The sequence below is a fragment of the Capsicum annuum genome, chromosome 3 (assembly GCF_002878395.1).
Source record: "Capsicum annuum cultivar UCD-10X-F1 chromosome 3, UCD10Xv1.1, whole genome shotgun sequence".
NCBI classification, from domain to species: Eukaryota; Viridiplantae; Streptophyta; class Magnoliopsida; order Solanales; family Solanaceae; genus Capsicum; species Capsicum annuum.
The window spans coordinates 266,787,109-266,806,952 of record NC_061113.1 but is presented as its reverse complement, the minus strand read 5'-3'; the positions used below and the strand labels follow the sequence as shown (position 1 = coordinate 266,806,952).

The following is a 19,844-nucleotide window of genomic DNA, read 5'->3' as shown; positions in this document are numbered from 1 at the left end:
TTCAAATGGGCGAAATTTGAAGATTGTTTGATCAAATCGTGGATCGTTTGTTTTCTGAATGCTTGTTCGGTAGGTAAACAACAATTTCATTGTGTGATTGTTAGTTTTAGTTTCGACTTGTTTGGTACAACAATAAAATTCTTCATAAAATATAATCCTTGTTCCTGAATTTCCTAGGTAAGCTTAGTGAAAATGGAGATTCCAACGGATGCTTGAGTACGATCACCCTACAAACAAATAGTCATCCATAATTAGCATATTCTAAAGTAAATAAAATATTATGATAAAATGTGCATAACATATGTATACCTTTTCGTCTTGCAAAAGCATTTCTATTGATAACTGCTTATCAGAATTTCCGTGTTCGAAAATATGCCACAATCGTACTATGCGAACTTTCAAGTTCCATTGCATTTTAGTATTTGAAATTTCATGAACGAAGTTAATTTTTGTAGACATTTTTTACCAGATGCTGACAACTGTGTATTTCTTGGGAAGAATTTACAACTATCGTGTATGTATTTATAGTTAGCGTTTTGAATTACATAGTTGAGATAATGAGTTGAATAGCATAATTTAAAATTCAAATTCAAATTATTGTGGATAAACATTAAGAATTGAGATAACCGTAAAAATATATAATTAGGGAGAAAGTTATAGTAAAATTAAATTCAAATTTATTGTGGATAGGATGTGCTTTTAGTTTTATAAATAGGATTTGTGTAGTCAAAACATAATAGAGCTCAACACGTGTAACTCTTTAAATTATTATTATTATTATTATTATTGTTGTTGTTGTTGTTGTTGTTGTTGTTGTTATTGTCAACTTTTAATTTAATTTGATAATTGATGACAAAACGTGTAATAGGATCTGTGTAAATAAAACATATCAGACCTCAAAACGTGTAACTTTTAAATTTTTTTTTTTATTATTATTATTGTCAGTTTTTAATTTAACTTGATAATTGATGACAAAATATGTAATAGGATTTGTGTAACATTTTTTACTGGATATTGATAACTGTGTATTTCTTGGGATAAATTTTCAACTACCGTATGTATTTATAATTAGCGTTTGAACTACGTAGTTGAGATAATGAGTTGAATAGAATAATTTAAAATTCAAATTCAAATTATTATGGATAAACATTAAGAGTTGAGATAACCATAAAAATCTAAAATTAGGGAGAAAGTTATAATAAAATTAAATTCAAATTTATTGTGGATTGGATGTGCTTTTAGTTTTATAATAGGATATGTGTAGTCAAAACATTAGATCTCAAAACGTGTAGCTTGTTATTGTTATTGTTATTGTTATTGTTGACAATTTTTAATTTAATTTGATAATTGATGACGAAACGCGTAATAGGATCTGTGTAAACATATCAGACCTCAAAACATGTAACTTTTTAAATTATTATTATTATTATTATTATTATTATTATTATTATTGGTAATTTTTAATTTAATTTGATAATTGATGACAAAATGTATAATAAGATTTGTGTAACTTTTTAAATAATAATAATAATAATAATAATAATAATTATATTATTATTGTTGTTGTTGTTGTCAGTTTTTAATTTAATTTGATAATTGATGACAATTGCATTGTCCCATTAACTTTGTCTTTTTAATTCTTCATATAACATAAATTTGTTGTGCCAATTATAAAATGTTTGTCAATATTTAAACATAATGTTTTTTGATATATATTTTTAGTTGCTTAAAGTTAGGGTTATTTGGATTAAAAAGTTTTTTTGTAAATTGTTAGGACTTTTTTTTTTCCCTCTTCTATTTTCAAATTCAAGTTTATAATATTCTTTAATACAAAGTTTTTATTACAAATCTTAATTATTGTTCTAAGAATTGTCACGTGGTTTAACAATAGTTTGCCACGTGACTTCTGCTATATGTTTCGTCTTCTGCTTTATAATATATATTGATATTGATTTATTGATTCATTACCGTTAAAATAGATATTTTAAAATAAAATTATTACTAAATATAAAAGTATGTGTTTTTTTTTTTTTTTTACAACTGATTAAAAAGAAAAATAACTTTATTTTATAAGACATATGGAGTACTATAATTATACTGGTATATAAAATGAGACATATGCTATAGGAAAAACAAAAGACAACGCACCTTTATTGGTGAGTCTTGGCATTTATTATCATTAAAGGACAAATAATTATGTATTTGCAGAGAAACAATGCCTACTTGCCTTAGTACTCTATTGTGTCATTAAACAGTATACTACTTATGAAGGGACTTTTGTCTACCATAGTGTTGGTTATAAGTTCAAATCATCATCATTAATTTTCCCGACCAAAGATTCCAAACACAAAATTGTGGGTCGTTTGGTAGGAAAATTGTTATCTTCGGATAACTAATTTCAGAATTAGTTATTTTGGAATTACTCAGATAACTTATTCCACCATGCATAGAAATAAGTTATCTCATCACTATAGTATAATTGATGGGATAAGTTATTCCGTTATTAATTAATTCCTTCAACCAAATATGAGATAAAATGATCTTTTATTTTATCCCAAAATTACTTAATCCTTATAACTTACACCAAACGACCGTAAGATTACAATTACCACTAACTAATTAATTACTTTGTTTTAAACAATTCCACTAAAAACTAAAGCATTTTTTTTGTGGAACCCCATGGGAAAATCCCTTGTCGCTCGCTCTATGCGGCAGAAGTAGAATTTTCACTGAAGCTTAAATTATGAAGAAGTAGATACACGTGAAAAAAGAACGTTCAACATTTGTTATATATAAATAATAATTTTAATCATATACTCTCCCCGTCTCATGTTACTTGTCCCAATTTAATTTGATACATTAATTAAGAAAAATAATTAATAATATGACTAGTTTATCATAATACCCCTATTAAATAACGTTTACATTTTAATTTGAAGAAAAAATAATTAATGCAAAGGTTAAACATGAAAAAAAAATTATTTTTTCTTGATTTGTGAAAAATGACAAGTAAAATGAGAAATCAAATTAGAAAATTTGGGACAAGTAAAATAGGACGAAGGGAGTATAAACAACATACTACTTTTTTTGTCAAAGAGGATTTGAATGAACTCCTCGATTCAACCCGACTCCACCGCTATCTTTTGGATGCACATTAGACGATATGTTTTTATGTAATAACTCGTAGATCATACATGACACTATTTTTTGAGTGCATATTAAGAAATCCGCTTTATGCAATAGCTTCAAAATCACGCATAAGATATAAAACTATGATAGACAAGCTAGACTCAATAAACTCAACCAAATTCATAGGATGAGTCGATCACTAACCTCTACAGGAATATCATCTGCTGTGCCAACTCAATCAAAACTATTTTCTTAGCTGCTATTCCACAAAAAAAAAAAAAAAAACAGAAGCCTTCTAGATAAGCATCTTGAATAGTAGTTCCAATATTACTAGTAGTACACACTACACAGTTCATTATTCCAAAAAGAAGTCTACAAAAGCACCAATTAAGTTTCTTCTTATTTTTTCTCTACATCAACAAAACCACATTCCCTTCTCTTAACATAAAAAAAAAAAGAAAAAAAATTGCCTTCTTTTTCATCTTTCCCAATATTTTCTTGAATTCTTGTTTAGTAATTCAATGTCTGTACCATTAGAACATGATTATATAGGTCTATCAGAAACTTCTTTAATGGAAAAAAGTTCTGATAAAATCTCCTCCTCTTCTTCTTCTTCTTCTTCCTCAGTTCTTAACCTTAAGGAGACTGAGCTAAGACTTGGGTTGCCAGGTTCTGAGTCTGTTGGGGTTTCTCTTTTTGGCAAAGATTTGGAAGACAAAAATTTGGGTTTTAACTCTTTAAGCAATTTTACATCAAGAACTAAAAGGGGTTTTTCTGATGCCATTGATGCTTCTGGGAAATGGGATTTGTCCATTAATTGCAGATCTGAAGCTGATGGAGAGAAACAAAACTTGTTGTTTTCTCCAAAAAGATCTGTTGAAGAAAAAAAGTCTGTTAATGCTTCTCACACTTCAAAGTTAGTAACTTTTTCTCTATTTCTTGAAATTTTTTGTTGCTTCTATTGTTTTGTGTAATTATGTAAAGTTTGGTGTTATTTTTGTGTTGTGGAATTATAGGACACAAGTAGTAGGATGGCCACCAGTAAGATCATTCAGGAAGAATACTCTGGCTACTAAGAAAAATGAAGCTGAAGGGAAAACAGGTTCAAGTAATTGCCTCTATGTAAAGGTTAGCATGGATGGTGCTCCATACTTGAGAAAGGTTGACATCAAAACTTACAGTAACTATGCAGACCTCTCATCAGCACTTGAAAAGATGTTCAGCTGCTTTAGTATTGGTATGATTACTCTCTTTTTACAGCAATTGCAAACAATATTCAATTGAGCTTTTCAGAAGTGAGCTAGAGTTATGAGTTTATGGTTTTGTATGAGTTCCGAATACGTTATTTCTACATGTTAAGCGAGATTTTAAACACAAATATAGTATCTGAATCAAAGCTATTGGGTCCTGCCGAACCCGTAAGCAGAATGGTGGTGAAGCTTTTAGGAGTACAACACAATCTCTAAAGAAAGAGAATTTACCGTTACAAAGGTGGGAGATAAGGTTTGCGTACATCCTACCCTTTCCAGACCCGACCCCACCTGTGGGATTATGCTAGTATGTCTTTGTTCGTTGTAATTTTGACAAGACCAAGAATCATGAGTTCAAACTGGCTCACACACCAGAATAATTAACAGGAGTATATTGAGATAAAAAGAATAGAACCCTTTGAATTCTATATTTGAAACATAGTTTCTTGTTGTACCTTTTTGATCCATAGAGTTTATTTTATCAGGCAACAAACAAGCAACAGGATGTAAATTGAACAGTCTATTTTCATTTTCTGATTGGCACTTTGAGAATTGTTACTGTTTGTGGGTGTTTATTTTGCTGATATTTTGGCTTGAGTCTTGAGATTGTGTATGTGTGTCTTAGTTATACTATAATTGTGCGACTATTATTCAGGTCAGTGCGCCAGTGATGGACTTCCAGGGCAAGAGGAACTTAGTGAAACTCACTTGATGGATCTTCTCAATGGATCTGAATATGTGCTGACTTATGAAGACAAGGATGGTGATTGGATGCTTGTCGGCGACGTTCCTTGGGAGTAAGTTATTATGCTCCAACATTTTATGTCAAACGTCTGAAATTAGAAGACAACATTATAATATGTAATTGCATTCACTCATTGTTCTATTTGGATGTTAATATAGGATGTTCACAGACTCATGTAAAAGACTGCGTATCATGAAAAGCTCAGAGGCAATTGGGCTAGGTATGGCCTATCATTGTGATCATGTCTATGCCATGTAGCACTTCTTTTTCTCTACTGTCTAGTTGATAAATTGTTTCTTTATATACTTTTAGGTAGATTTAGAATGACATTCTTTCTCTTGCTTTGCAGCTCCAAGGGCCATAAACAAGAGCAAGAACCAAAATTAGCGACTGAAAGATTAACTGTCCAAGGTTTCTACATCGACGACCATCCTTTTCCTCCCCTCTATGTATGTGGAAATAGACTAGATGTGTAGCATTAGAGAGCTGGTTTGAGAAAATATAACCGGTGATATCCAAGATTTTGTTTAGTAGCTATGGAAATTGTACTGTGGCTAGTGTCTTTTGAGTGGCAATTTTTGCTTGCACATGCAACCTGCAAGTGTATTTGCAAACAAAATTTCATTTTTAGACCAACTATTATTCTGCTGAAACACAATAAACTTCTAATGAACTAATTAACAATAATTGATCAGAGCGACTCAAGAATTCAAAGCAAGAAGGATAGAATGGAATGTGACTCCAGTTCCGAGCTCTCCATGCTCGTGTTTTCTGAGTGCTATGTCAAGAGGAGAGGAGAGGAGAAGACAGGCTTAGGCTTAGGGATCAACTTTAGCAAGTCTAGATGCCTCATCTTTAGTGTCATTTTGGGTTCAATCACGGGAAGCCAAAGGAAGTTTCTCTTTCATGAACTGAAGCAAGAAAGCTCAATCTGAGACTTGTATGAGATTTAGCACCCATTGCTTATCTATCAACGAACACTGAACTATTCAAACTGAATCCATTTAGAGAAGCTTCTGGACGGCTCAAGCACAGTTACTTCTCAACCTCAGTTCAGTTGGGTAGATGTGCAAGTTGGGATATAAAAGGATAGGAAAACAATCGGAAGTGGGTGTAGATCATGACATAATTCTCTTCTTAATCATTCCAACATATTTGTGATAAAAGCTAGCTAAGATAAATAGGGAGCACGAGGAGAGCTGTTTCAAAATAAGCTATTTTCTAGCATATAATTTACGGGCACATTATACAGATGGGATAAATTTCACCCATCAGACTTCCGTCACTGTGCACAAATATCAGAGTGACAAGGGGAAAAATTGACATCTGGAAGATGTACGAGTAAAATCTACTGGCAGCACAGAGACAGCCTCTCAAGAGTTGCACCAGAAAGAACTAAAAGAACAGTAAAAACAGAGATCGCTAATACAAAACTACAACCTATATGCAGTGGCAACCAAAATCTCATTCTTGTGACACCTGAAGATAGACCATTTGAGTGTAACCATTGAATACAGATGGCTCCAGTCCAGATAAACCAAGCTTCCGAAACAAGCGATGCCTTCCATCTTCAACAATAGGACTTGATGCACGAGCCGGATCATATCTCGTCTGATGAGTTAAAGAAGGACCAGCCACAGGTGGAAGTTCCCAGTAAACATCTAAAACTGACTCTACAAACCTGCTATTTTTAAAATGTTCTGCATAAGAAATGGCCTTATTGCTGTGGTTAAAATCATCCCGCATCTGCCCTCTCACACCCCACCAAGCTTCACCGGGACCGCAAAGTTCCTCAATATCAACAGCCTTCTCCCAGAATTTCTTCCTTCTTGATCTGATCCTTCCTTCATCGCTGTCCTTAAAGCAGCTGTGGCCTCCCCCTGGAATGAAATTGGAGAACTTATCATATAGTAAGAACGAAGAACCAAGTGCACCAACTATTAAAGTTGACAAATAATTTCACAAATTGAAAAACATTTATATAGGGAACTGGCATGCTCTAAGCCTAGCATAGCTGGTATTTGACCTATTACACCCAACACTAGAGTGTATTTGTGTTAATTTTCTTCATATCGAAATTTCTTCCTATTATTTTCTACATATTTCTCATTTGTTTACCTTGATTTTCCAATCCCATAATTAATATCAATTGATTCTTTACAACTGCACGAGATAAAGGTGGTCTATACAGAGAACAATATGTTTTACTTGGTTAGACCGGTAAAACAAACAAAAGACTCCATGTTAAAGCTTAATACACATTTTGGAAGTGATCTCACTATTCTATAAGTTCATGATTTGATCCTAACTTTTTAATTCTCTAGTTGGTACCATCGAGACAATTGACCTCCTAAACTTAGGATTTTTGGGTTGAGAGCACTGAGTTAATTGACAGGTTAATGTCTCATATCAGATGACACTTACCCAAAAGAACTCCTAAACTGCAGCGTTTAGATTTGGATAGATAGCGGTTAGAAACATATTTTGCATTTTATTGTTCTTCCAACACACTGTATATTCAAACTTCATGTCACTTCTTTCTTCTTCTCTAAAATTTATCAACATCTTTAAGCTTTGCATTGCCAATTCCTCGTAAGAGAAAAATTAGTTATACTGTTCAATTAGAAGTTAAATGGGCGAAAATTACTTTAGCAGATGATCTCCATTCATTTGTTCCTCCACATGCAGAGTCAACAAAATCTCACCAAGATTTTCCAAATAAAAACTGAACCAACTAAGGAAAAGGAAAAACCAGAGAGATCCAATAATGACCAAAAGGGAAAAAGAAAGATAGTGACTGCTTTGGCTTGAAAGAAGAAAAACATTTGTTTAATTTGCGATGAAAACATACCTCTAATATAAAATTGATCACACATCTGCCTGAAGGAATAGTGGTCTCCAGTACCAGTATCATAATTGTCCTCGAACACAAGATGCCTAAACCCAGCTTTTAGTGCTTGCTTCAGTCTGTCAATCAAAGTTCAAATTCCAAACCAAGAAAAATGAGACATATTTGCAAAACAAGTGGCAATTGGCAAAGCCCTACTGTATACTGCTATGGACACGATGACATTACACAGAACGAGTGACTGACGGAATTACTTCTTTAACAAAAGGCAGAATAAAGGTATAGAAGTTACACCTTTTCAATTCATTTTGATGGTCATCAAAAAAGATGAGAACCTGGCTACGGTCCTTGATTCCATGCCTCTTCATAACTTTACCCCAATCAACATTTCCAAAATCAACAAAGTCTTTTCCAGCAAAGTATGTGCAATTCTCATCAACATATGCAGGTCCTTTCTTGAGATACTTCTCAGGATGACGGGGTGTAAGTGAGATGATTGGTGTATCCGGCATTGCTTGTCTCAAGACCCAAGTTGAGTGCCCCTTGAATGCACCACTCTCAATCATCAACTCTGGTTTTAACCACCGAGTGATAAACCAGAGCCCAAAGCTGTGATCAAAACCCATACCATACATGTTATTCTTGATAGGTCGCGTCTCATATATGGGCACAAACTCCTCTATACCTTTGATTAAATCCTTTGTGGTCCATTCAACAGTTCTCCCATGTTTCGATCTGCCTTTTGACAAGAGTTAAAATTAATTAAACTTGCATTGGATCATGAGAATTTCATTGCTCAACAGAACACGGGAAGAATCTTTCACATGCCAGAAAAGGTGAATGACATCTACAAAAATGAAGTAGCCATGCATACACACATGTCTAAACAATTGTCTCATTTGTTGACCATAGATCAAGAGTGTCGCTTAAGACATAATTTAATAAAGAATATAATGAGGATAAACCTTCTTACTTCTGCTATGGTTATATATCAGAATGAAGCTATTAGAAAGCCAATTATTACAGTTTATGCCACACTCTGAATATTATAATCATCATATATGATAAAAAAAAATATACCAAAGTGAAGTAGGCTATAATTGGTCCAGCTTATGCCACACTCGTTATCTATCAACAAAATACGGAAAAAAGTCTTGGTATGGAAACTATATGTATGGTTTCTGGACACAGCAATAGCATTTTCAACTACAGTAATGTCTTGAAATCATATGTCCAAATTTCGGACATGTGTCTACGATTTTCCATTAAAACAGTGAACTTCTACAATCAAAAAGGCAACTACCAATTAGATAAAAACAACAATCTGTACTACACTCTAACACACTTAATTCCTCCATTAACATAGCTAAAACAACAATTTGTACCCATTGGATTACTCTTACACACCTAATTCCTCCATCAATACAGATAAAGCAACAATCTGTACCACCTGAATTACTCTAACACACCTAATTCCTCCATAAACACCACATGCAACATCCCTCTTGTTCTGTTTAAATCAAGCCAATGGATCCTACTACAAAATGTTAATCCAATTACTTGCACATTGAATAAATCCTACAGACAAACCATATACAACAGCAAAACCGTAACTTCATTAAATTTCATAAACCGATAAAATCTCCATAAAGAACAAATATATATATCACCGTTTCTCAAAAGTAAATCATACAAAATGGAAACAGATCCGAATAAACACTAAAATCGGAAACGCAATGAACTTACACCAGGGAACACCGAGAGATCCGAAATCCGTCTCAAGGCCTTCGAAGCCAAAAAATCGCAAACGAGAACTGTGACTGGATGAGGAAGCGGAGATACACACTAAATCACGAGTGTGATAAACGAAAGAAGTAACCAACAACACAATCACAAGCCCTATTAGAAGGCATGGCCAAATATGTCCAGTTCGAATCAAGTAATTTGTGATCCTCGTTGCTATAGATATGTGCTTCCGAGTTTTGGATTCGTCGTCGCCGTCGTCATTTACCGGCGCCGCCCTACGAGAAGAGAGCACTCTTTCTAGCATCGTCCTCATTGTGCTCTACTCAAACTCTGACTTTCCTTTTTTATTTTTGCTCCACACGGAACTTGGATTGCTACTCCAAGGCATTCAAAAGTGTGACCGAGCTTAAGTTTTAAAATTACACTTTGACCACTCAACTTTGTATCTTAAATTATTTATACTCATAATTTTACTTCTAAAATACTCTTTAATTAATAGCTCGCATATAATTCACGTGTGAGGGTTATTCTGGCGAAAAAAGCAATTAGTTTCCTTCGTTGAAAGGCTTAGGATCACATTCTTAAAGTATGTTAATACCATTTTCATCATATTTATATATTAAAGAATTAAATAAAATCCAAGCTCATAAATTAATGACAATTTTAATCATTTCATGAACCGAATTTTCAAGAAGAAAATGACATAAATGATTTCTTATCTTTGGGATAGATTCAAAATAATTTTTAAAGTGTGCTTTGAATAATTTTAATTTTTTTAAATTTATTTAAATCAAACATTTTTATTGTTCGATAAATATTTAACAAATTAAATTATACGTGTCATGTTTGATGAGAATTTAAAAAGAGAAATTTAATAGAAACTCATATTTGGAGGTATAGTTTTTACAATTTATGTTGCTTTTTTTTTTTTTTTTTTTTTTCTATTTTATAGAGATTGATATATTCTTTACGTAATTTCTCTAGTGTCTATAGTATAATTTTTTAGGTTGAAGTTTCTGCACTGAATGAGACTTTCTTAGTGTTATGAGTTCATCTTTCCTATTTTTTTCTTCAGTATTTCCCCCGAATCTAATATAGTAGTATAAAATTTATAAATATTTAATGAAAATTAAATGTGTTTTGGACGAGTATAAAATATCAAAACGGTTCAAAATATATTTTAGGGATTTATAAGGGACCAGTTTATCATTTTCTCAGTTTTCGAAGGTGAAGCAACGCATTTTGGTCAAAATATAATTCTTCCTTCTGTTGATTTATTTTCAGCGACAGCGCCATCGAAAGAGATTAGCGAATGATAGCTTACCGGTCCTTTTTAAGGTGCACTAAATCTTTTCGCTGTTCCGTGAATTAAATATTAATTACGTAGCTTTTAATCATTTAGTAATTAGCTGTAATCATCTTCCACAGCTTCGATCTTGCTTGGAAATTCACAAAGATTCATGTAGTACCGAGCCGCACTCAACACTTGCTGGTATATCGTTACGCTATTTTCATGTAGAATTTATTTTTTATACAAAATTGCGGCCTTTCGTCGAAATTCTCAGAAGTTTAACAATTTATCGGGTATTATAATTGTTGCAGAGGTGTTTTTCTTCTTGCGGTTTCAACTATAATAACTCGAGGACGCAAATTGGAGGAGATTTACGTGTTGTCATGGACCGGAAAAAGCAGAAAATGGTTGCTAAAACGTGGAGACCTGTTTCTGCTCAATCAAGGTTTATTGAAGGTCAGTGTTTCGCCCCACTTGGTGATATTAGGTTAAGTTGTTTCAGTGGTTCTAGATTGTTGAGCTTTATGTACTTCGGGTTGCTATTGGAATTCTTAGGTATTACAAACCACGCGTAAAATCCAAATAATTGAATAGGTTGTTATAAAGCAGTTGTTGATCATAATGGATACTTTATGTAGAATATACTGTAAAAGATGTGGAAGACTAATTAGTGGAAGTTCAGGTGATCTAGGTGATGAGAAGCATGACTTTGGAGGTGAAGTGCAAGAAATTAGGTGCACCGTCTCTTCAAGTGCAAGGGACCATGACGCTGAAGTGGTAAATGATGAAGTTGACACAACTCGCAGCCCTAAGGCAGTGCAGGATAGTGAAGGCATTGATCTAGAAGGACAAACAGCACCTTCTGCTGCTGATGAATCAGTTTCAGCAGCTCAGAAGCATTCAGTTACAATCAAGGTAATCTTTTTGGGTTGTTACAACTTGACTAGCTTTTTATGAGTTTTTGTTTTTTTTCCTTCTGCGTCTTCTTCATAGACTTATTTCAATGCAACATTGATATGCTATTTAACTATACTTTAATAGAAAAGAACAATAAAGTTTTCCTAAAAATAAGTCAGGATAAAGATTACTGAGAGCGTGATGGTTTTCTGAAAGCAATGTCTCTGAACAGCTTCTGTCTGAGCATAGACATCAATATACTAGTCAAGAAGAAGCTGCAAGATATCCCATGGCGAAGATCAATGTAGTGCATATACTCCTTTTCTGTACAACAACAACAACAAACCCAGTATATTCCCACATAGTGGGGTTTGGGGAGGGTAGAGTGTACGCAGTCCATACCACTACCTCTAACGAGGTAGAGAGGCTGTTTTCGATAGATCCTGGCTTAAGATAAAAGGCAGTATACAAAAACCCCTACTGGAAATGCATGTTGTCTATTTTCATAAAATACTAGAGAAAGATAAAACTAGCCCAGGAGTTCAAATCAAAAAATTCAAATTTCACCATAAAAGTTGCTCCATCAGTAAATGGATAATAAAGCCTCCAAATAATAAGACCTGGACAAATTATGCAGCCATTGGGTGGTAGCTGTTTTATCCAGGATTAAGCAGCCAAGCTGCAAGGACTTTAGTTTCTAAACTAGCAGAATGTGGAACATCAAAAGATGCATGCTGATTGTAGGTTTTTATTCCTATCGAATAGGTTAACTTGGTTCCATTGGGAATATACAAAGAAACACTCTAGGATATAATACAATATTTCTTTTAGGATCAAGCCATTATCAAAACAACCAATGCCATTGAGACAAGCCAGTTTTATTCATCATACCGAATACCAAGAGGTCCTAAACACTCATGAGTATTTAGTGAAGCAGTTATGGGAATTCTAACACCACAAATCAACCATAACTACATCAAGTGGTTAATTAAATATAAACAAGGTGAGCTACATCATACCCCTTTCAAAGAAACAAGCTCGGAATCCACAACAATACAAATTTTAAAAAACGTAACCCCATTTACAAACAAAGTGCCACTTTGAAAGAAGATACTACAAATAAATACAAGCAAAACACCCATCTTTACCAGTTCGATTCATAAAGTAAAAACATCAAAACAAGCTAAAATAACAGCAGAAAAACAGCTCCGAACAATTTAAATGAACAATATCAGCTCCAAAATTGCAATTTTTACCACGCTATCGAGTATACTAAAACTCGAATAAGACCCTATTTTTACGAGTTTGATTCATAAAAATAAAAACACCAAAAAAGCTAAAACAACAGCAGAAAAACAGCCCATAACAACTCAAAAGAATAAAACCAGCTCCAGAGTTGCAAATTTTCCCATGCTTGAATCTTTACAAGTACCAAGTAAAAGCCCCATCTTTAGGAGTTTGATTCATACAAGCAAAACATCGAAATAAGCTAAAACAACAACAGGAGGAAAACAAGAAAAGCAACTCAAAACTACAACATTAGCTCCAAAGTTCCAATTTTTACCGCCCTATCGAGCAACTGATGCTTGAATCTTTACCAGAAGCAAAAGACCCACCTTTAATAGTTCGATTCTTAAACTCAAAAACACCTAATTAGAGCATTCAACGCACACCCAAAATCAAATCTTGAAATAACCCTAATACCAACCTCAATAATTCACCAATAAATACATACAAAAAATAAGGAAATACCGACCTGAATAACAATAAAGATTCTGAAAAAGATTGAAAAGAGAGAGAAAGGAAAAGGAAAAGAAATAGAGAGACCGGCTGTGTGATAGGCTAATAGATATCACTCCTTTTCTATACGTATTAGAAAATATACTAGTAAAGAAATGAAGGAAAGCTATAATTTGTATTTGTTCCAAATACGAAACAAACCTGCTCGTCAGTCTTTCTTTAACTTCTTATGTACAGATTGGCCCATTAAACAATACAACACATGATGAACCTTTTAATATAACAAATGAAGAACCTAACTAAATGCAAAGATACTCTTAAAAATTGATTTTTTCAACTTTCAACTCTTTTGAAACTTCACTGGGTTCCTCAAAAGAGTTTCCAATTTTTGCTGTCAAGTGATGGTAAGCATGCAAGTTGATGCGTTTATAGGTTGCATTAGATGGAAATCCAAAAGAGTTCCAATACTCACCAATAATATGGTACAGTTGTACTGTGCCTATTTTGCCTTCTTTAGGAAGACGATAAATTCATGAAGAAAAGTTTTTAAACTACGCTATCCTTGATTATAGCAATGACTTAGTTAATTTTTCTTATATCACTTAATTCGGGTGTCTGTGTAGAAGAATCAGTTGTATCCACATGAATTTGCGACCCAATTAGACCTGTCACATGGCTAATTGGAAGTTGAAGAGATGGTAGAGACCCGAAATATGCCTTTCGTTTTTATCAGTTTTATGTCATTATTCTCATTGAGTTTATCTTGTATTCGGTTGAATCACCAACAGTTCCTAGCCACACTGCCCGCTCTTTTAAATGAGTAACGTGTTGAATAGGTCGCATTTCCTGGCTGCATGTGCAGTGTGTTACGTGGCTATTGTTCTTTGCACGATCTTCACTTTGCACTGATGACACTTTTTATAGATGGTTTTCATCATAAATTCAGAGTTCTCACAGTAATTTGCTTTCGACTTTTTTTCTACCATTCTCGTCTAATTTCCAAACATATCTGCAGGCAGGGGCTTCCTTGATGCGTTTCATAATAGGGAAAGGGTATGGATTTCTTTGTGGGTTCTTTCTTATGCTAAAAATGAGGGGCTAATACTTGCTTTGATATTTTGCATTTAGAGGTTCAACAAAGAGGACAATTGAGGAGGAAATGAGAGTAAAAATTACACTTCCATTATCGCGGAAGGAGGATTACCTCGGTGGGTTGCTTTTTTATTTATGCTTATTTTGATTGCTTCTCTTTTGTGCATTGATTAAGTTATTCAATCATAATGATATTATTAGCGTGATTTTTGCCTCTGAGTATATTTGATCAATCAATAACTGATTTTGAGTTTGGTGATGAACTATGTATTCTACTCCATTTGGGCAATTTTGTTCTTCTAGGATATCTTTTGACACACCTTAGAGGTTCATTGCAACTGAGTACTCTCTAGATCTCATGCTTATCCTTATGTGGGCCCAATGTAGCATGAATGGTTAATCCTTAGATCACCTAGTTGATCTCCTGGATAGATCCTTTATTTTATTCTGTGCTGATTTTTAGAGATCATATATCTTTTGAGATAACCTTCACGTGATTTATATCTATACACACTTTCAATCGCCATAATGTTGCACCTACAAAGTAGTGGATTTTGATAATGTGCTTTGCTCTTTTCTTGTCATCAATTATGGTGTATCTATTCTTTATTAGCAGGTATCTTAAATACATTCAGATTTATTCTCTTAATGTTACTTGTGACTGTCTCCATAACTTTTTTCTTTTAAAGTGATTGGAGATATATTCCTTTAGTATATATCTATATTGAATATGGGTCAATACATTAGTATTTGAAATCCAAATATCTATGTTCAACTTTTTTCATTTTTAATATTTAGTGTCCATATTGCAGTCATAGAAGGCAATTCTGCTGGAAGTGTCGCGAGAGCATCAGATAGAGTCCAAGCCATAATTGATCAGGTTTGCACCAACATTTGATTCTGTCCTTGCTAGCAGACAGTTAAAGAATAAAAGAATGCTACATTTTTATCTGTCAAATTTTCTACAGATTGTACCTATAGACTGGTAACATTTAAGTATCTGTTTTGCTCGAAGTTTTTAATTTTAGTTTTTTTACTTCCAAATGGCCGTGTAGCTGCTGCATTATGTCACCAATGCAAAGTGCACATAAGATATCTTACAGTATGTCATACATTTTGTCTTTTTCTGTTTTTCTTTTTTTAATAATAATGTCATCCATTTTGTCATCCCTGGCCTTAGGAGCCTTTTCCTGTTTTAATTTTGGTCCATGTACCACTTGGTTTAATCTTGAACCTATTCTCAGCATTTGAAGTTGCTTTTCAATTATCTTTTGGATGATCTCTCTCTCTCTCTCTCTCTCTCTCTCTCTCTCTCTCAATTGAAACTAAGGTATTATCTCTCTGCTAGAAGTCTCAGATTTTTCTGGCACCTGCATACGAGTAATAATTTAGAACTTCCAAAAAACACACTTGTCTAATATTATTTATATCTAGAATGCTCAAGTGTGATCCATCGTACTTACTTTTGTGGCGTTCTTGCTTGTGTCATGAGGAATCTTATTATGTTCTTCATCTCATTTTTGATTTGTTGTCACGCATAAGTGTTTTTTGCACCTCCTTTTCCTGTAGACAGTTAAAAGCCGAAATCTTGACTACTCTCACTTTGTATCACTTCCATTGGCCATACATCCTGAGCTGGTCAACAAGCTCATCAACTTCCAGAACTCAGTTCTTGGAATTACAGTAGTTAATGAAGATGAAAAATTGGTATGTGATTCAAGTGGTAAAACTTCCGATTCGGAAGGTGAGGAGCGGAACTTGAGTGAACCTCGGGTTGCAGTGGAACTCAAAACTGAAGATTCTAATGATCGTGTTACAGTTGATATAGCCAACATACCACTCGTGAGTTACTCGCCTATAGTATCTACGTCCTCTACCTCAGAATCAAAGGCTTCTAAACTATTAGGTATGAGATCTAAGTACCAAGCTACTTTTATCAAAAGATAAAAAAAGGATTCATGTACTATGTTGTTGTAAATATTTCTGTGCTGAAAATTCTTATCTCCTTTTTTCCTTCTTAAGCTCATGATAATATCTATCCCTATCTTTCCACCTAGTATGGGGGCATGTTCCTGCTTTTTGTGTCTTCTGTGACAAAATTGACCAGTGTTTTCCCACTCAACAGGTTTGGGTATTGAGAAATCCATCTTTATCAAACCAAAAACATTCCACTTGACTGTGCTCATGCTGAAGCTTTGGAATAAGGACCGAATTGAAGCTGCTGCTGAAGTTTTAAGGGTAAATATTTCTAATTACATGGGTCATTGTCTTCCTTTGTAATATTTTTTTTCTTTGTCTAACTTCCCAAAATAAAAAATTGATTTTCATTGTCTTTCCAGAGTGTCTCGACAAAAGTAATTGATGCTTTGGAGAGCCGACCTGTGTCTATAAGACTGAAGGGTTTGGTAAGTCTTATTCCAAGTTATACAAGTATGAACTTCAGGCTGCTGTAGGTTATAATCATTTCTCTGGATGCTTCTTCAATTGGTTGGGGAAAGTCACCATTTTTCTTGGCTGCAACTCAGATTTGTTGTTATCCTGCAGGAGTGCATGAAAGGATCTCCAGCAAAAGCTCGTGTTGTATATGCTCCTGTCGAAGTAATTGGTGGTGAAGACCGACTTTTACGTGCCTGTCGTATCCACAATTTCTGGCGTCTTCTTCCCTCACCCTACCCACTTCTTAAATCTATTGCTATTTCTAAGGGAATTAGTTCGTGTGTTTGTTACTCCTTAGCCTTTCTAGAGGTGATCAATAATGCATTCACTGAAGCTGGTTTTGTTCTTGAAAATGATTTAAACCAGAAGTTAAAGGTATAGTGTTCAAGGTGTTAATTCTTTATTCTGGTTAATTTGGTCAGCAGTTTCTTTATTGTTTGTCTCTTTCTATTCCCATTTGATGTTGTATTCAAATACTTTGACCATTCGATCCATTGCTTCCTTGCTTTTCCTTCCCCCGCTGACCCCTTCAGTCTCTTTTCTCAAAAAAAAGCAATTTCTTCATCGCAAGCAAGGGCCTAAAAGTACAAGGCATCTGGTACAGGCTCTGGTAGTACAGTGAAATAGTTTCACTCTCCACCAAAGAGTAAATATGGCTGCGTCCTTTTTACTGCTGACACCTTCTCGAATTCAACATTTTCAAACCCCAAGTCCGAACCCATTCCCATCTTTAGTGTTCCAACTTATGTGTTTGGAACTTGTTTCTTCAGTTGCAGTTTGCTTGCTGGTGCTTTCTTGTGGTGTTCATTTGTTTTTGTTCTGATATCAATTAATAAATACTTGAAGATTATGCTTCAGCTCATTCAAGTAGGTTCTCTTTTATGGTTACTTTCAACAAAGCCTACCCCCCTAAAACAGATTAAACTTGCACTTGGTGCCATTTATTTTTCTAGATGCATTCTGTTGTCTCTAGTGGTCTTTTGCCTCAGGGACAGATCTAGGGGCCCGAGAACCCAGTAACTTTCGTGCGGATCTAGTATTTATATAGAGAAATCTAGTAAATATATAGGAATTATAAGTTGGGAACTCATAAAACAACAACAACAACAACAACAGACCCAGTGTACTCCCACAGAGGGGGGTCTGGGAAGAGTAAAATGTACGCAGTCCATACCGCTACCTCCGAGGAAATAGAGAGGCTGTTTCCGATAGACCCCCGGCTCAAGATATAGAACAATATACCAAGGTAGCATAACAAAATCAAAGGTAAGAAATAGTGGGAACTCATAAAACAAAGTGTATTATTGGTCTAGTGGAGTAAGAGACTTGTAAATGTTTTATGGACCTCATGGTTGTAGGTTCAAATCCCCTTAGTTACTAATTGGTTTTATTTTTATCTAATATGGAAAATCTACAAACTTTAAATCCTAGATCCGCCTCTGTTTTACCTTTTACATATCTAAAATGCTTTTATAGCTTATCCATGAAACTGTCGTGGTGAAAATTGTTTTAACTTATATTTTTTTTATTTTTGTTATCTTCTTTATTTGAAGAGTTCCTGATAAGCCTTTTCTGCCCCTTCTAATGCAGTTGCATGCCACCATAATGAATGCGCGACACAGAAAAAGGTGCCATTTCATTCTTTAATTGCACATCTTGTTTGTTTGTCGGCTGAAAAGTCTCTATCCCGTTTCTACTAGTTGCATAATTTCTATTACTTTTAAGATTTTCGCTGACTTGCTGTTCTCCAATTGGTAGCAAAACAGGATCAAAAAAATATGATTCCTTTGATGCACGAACGATTTTTGATCAGTATGGCTCGGAAGACTGGGGGGAGTATCTTATCCGTGAAGCTCATCTTTCTCAAAGATTTGTGTTTGATGGCAGTGGCTATTACCATTGCTGTGCTTCCATCCCATTTCCTGAAGAGATGCAACTCGGTTGAGTTCTAGAATCTAGGTTTAATAGTTTTTTTTTCTGTTATTGACAGTATGTTCTCTTAGTTAATGTGTTGAATTGCCATTATACGCTAGGCGGTTTGATTGTTGCTGAGAGTTATTATCGTATGTGTGACCAAAAAGACATATGCCTCGTTTTTTAAACTCAATATCATCTGTAGAATTCAAGAAATTGTTGTCCTGCATTAAGCAGCTTGATGAACTTTGTTGGTAGTTTGGACAATTTTCCCAAGAACTTGCTCTGGACTTTGTTGGTAGTTTGGACAATTTTCCCAAGAACTTGCGCTGCTGTTTGGCTCCCTTTAACTAGAACTACCAGGATGCTACCTTTCGACACTATAGGGGTGGAAGTTTGTTGCAACCCTTTTTTGTTTTTGGTGATGATGATATCTAGCGAATTCGGATTAGTCGGGATGATGAGTTTATAAATATCAGCTAAAAAGGTAGTCTAGTACACAATTTTTCGTGTTAGCGTGGTTTGGGGAAGAGCTGTATTCCTAAGCGTATGATGTAGACCACCTATTCGAATGTATTAGTGGATGCTTTCACGGATTGAATTTACTAAAAACAACTTGCTACTCTGAGGCTCTCCTTAAAGAGTCCGGAGCCTAAAAACAGTAATTTTCATTTAAAATTTTAAAGGGGCATAAAAATCGAAAATTTTCAAATAGGACAAGGCGGACCCTCAAATGGTTAATGATGTTAACCAATG

At 34.3% G+C, this 19,844-nt stretch overlaps 3 protein-coding genes across 6 annotated transcripts; 2 read left to right on the top strand and 1 right to left on the bottom strand.

Moving 5' to 3' along the window:
• The first annotated feature begins 3,293 nt into the window (after positions 1–3,293).
• LOC107861842 (auxin-responsive protein IAA27) lies at positions 3,294–5,760 on the top strand. Its single transcript, XM_016707216.2, has 5 exons — positions 3,294–4,045; positions 4,146–4,366; positions 5,035–5,176; positions 5,283–5,344; positions 5,474–5,760. The coding sequence occupies exons 1-5, from the start codon at positions 3,651–3,653 to the stop codon at positions 5,509–5,511; spliced, it is 858 nt and encodes a 285-aa protein (XP_016562702.1). The 5' UTR covers positions 3,294–3,650; the 3' UTR covers positions 5,512–5,760.
• Positions 5,761–6,324: 564 nt separating this feature from the next.
• LOC107861841 lies at positions 6,325–10,115 on the bottom strand. The gene is made up of 4 exons (XM_016707214.2): positions 9,719–10,115; positions 8,267–8,711; positions 7,976–8,091; positions 6,325–7,004 (listed from the first exon to the last, which is right to left on the bottom strand). Exons 1-4 carry the CDS (start codon positions 10,029–10,031, stop codon positions 6,589–6,591), a joined length of 1,290 nt encoding a protein of 429 aa, XP_016562700.1. The 5' UTR covers positions 10,032–10,115; the 3' UTR covers positions 6,325–6,588.
• A 781-nt stretch (positions 10,116–10,896) lies between these two features.
• Positions 10,897–19,367, top strand: LOC107861843. Of its 4 annotated transcripts, none has more exons than XM_016707218.2 (14): positions 10,897–11,056; positions 11,147–11,210; positions 11,321–11,465; positions 11,701–11,924; positions 14,662–14,699; positions 14,775–14,854; positions 15,551–15,618; positions 16,308–16,644; positions 16,864–16,976; positions 17,078–17,143; positions 17,283–17,373; positions 17,482–17,549; positions 18,765–18,802; positions 18,933–19,367. In XM_016707218.2, the coding sequence occupies exons 1-14, from the start codon at positions 11,031–11,033 to the stop codon at positions 19,117–19,119; spliced, it is 1,545 nt and encodes a 514-aa protein (XP_016562704.2). In that variant the 5' UTR covers positions 10,897–11,030; the 3' UTR covers positions 19,120–19,367. The 4 variants fall into 4 exon arrangements, with proteins under 4 accessions (XP_016562704.2, XP_016562703.2, XP_047266072.1 ...); XM_016707217.2 differs by having other exon boundaries at positions 11,692–11,924; XM_047410116.1 differs by lacking the exon at positions 11,147–11,210 and having other exon boundaries at positions 10,908–11,056.
• The last annotated feature ends 477 nt before the right edge of the window (positions 19,368–19,844 follow it).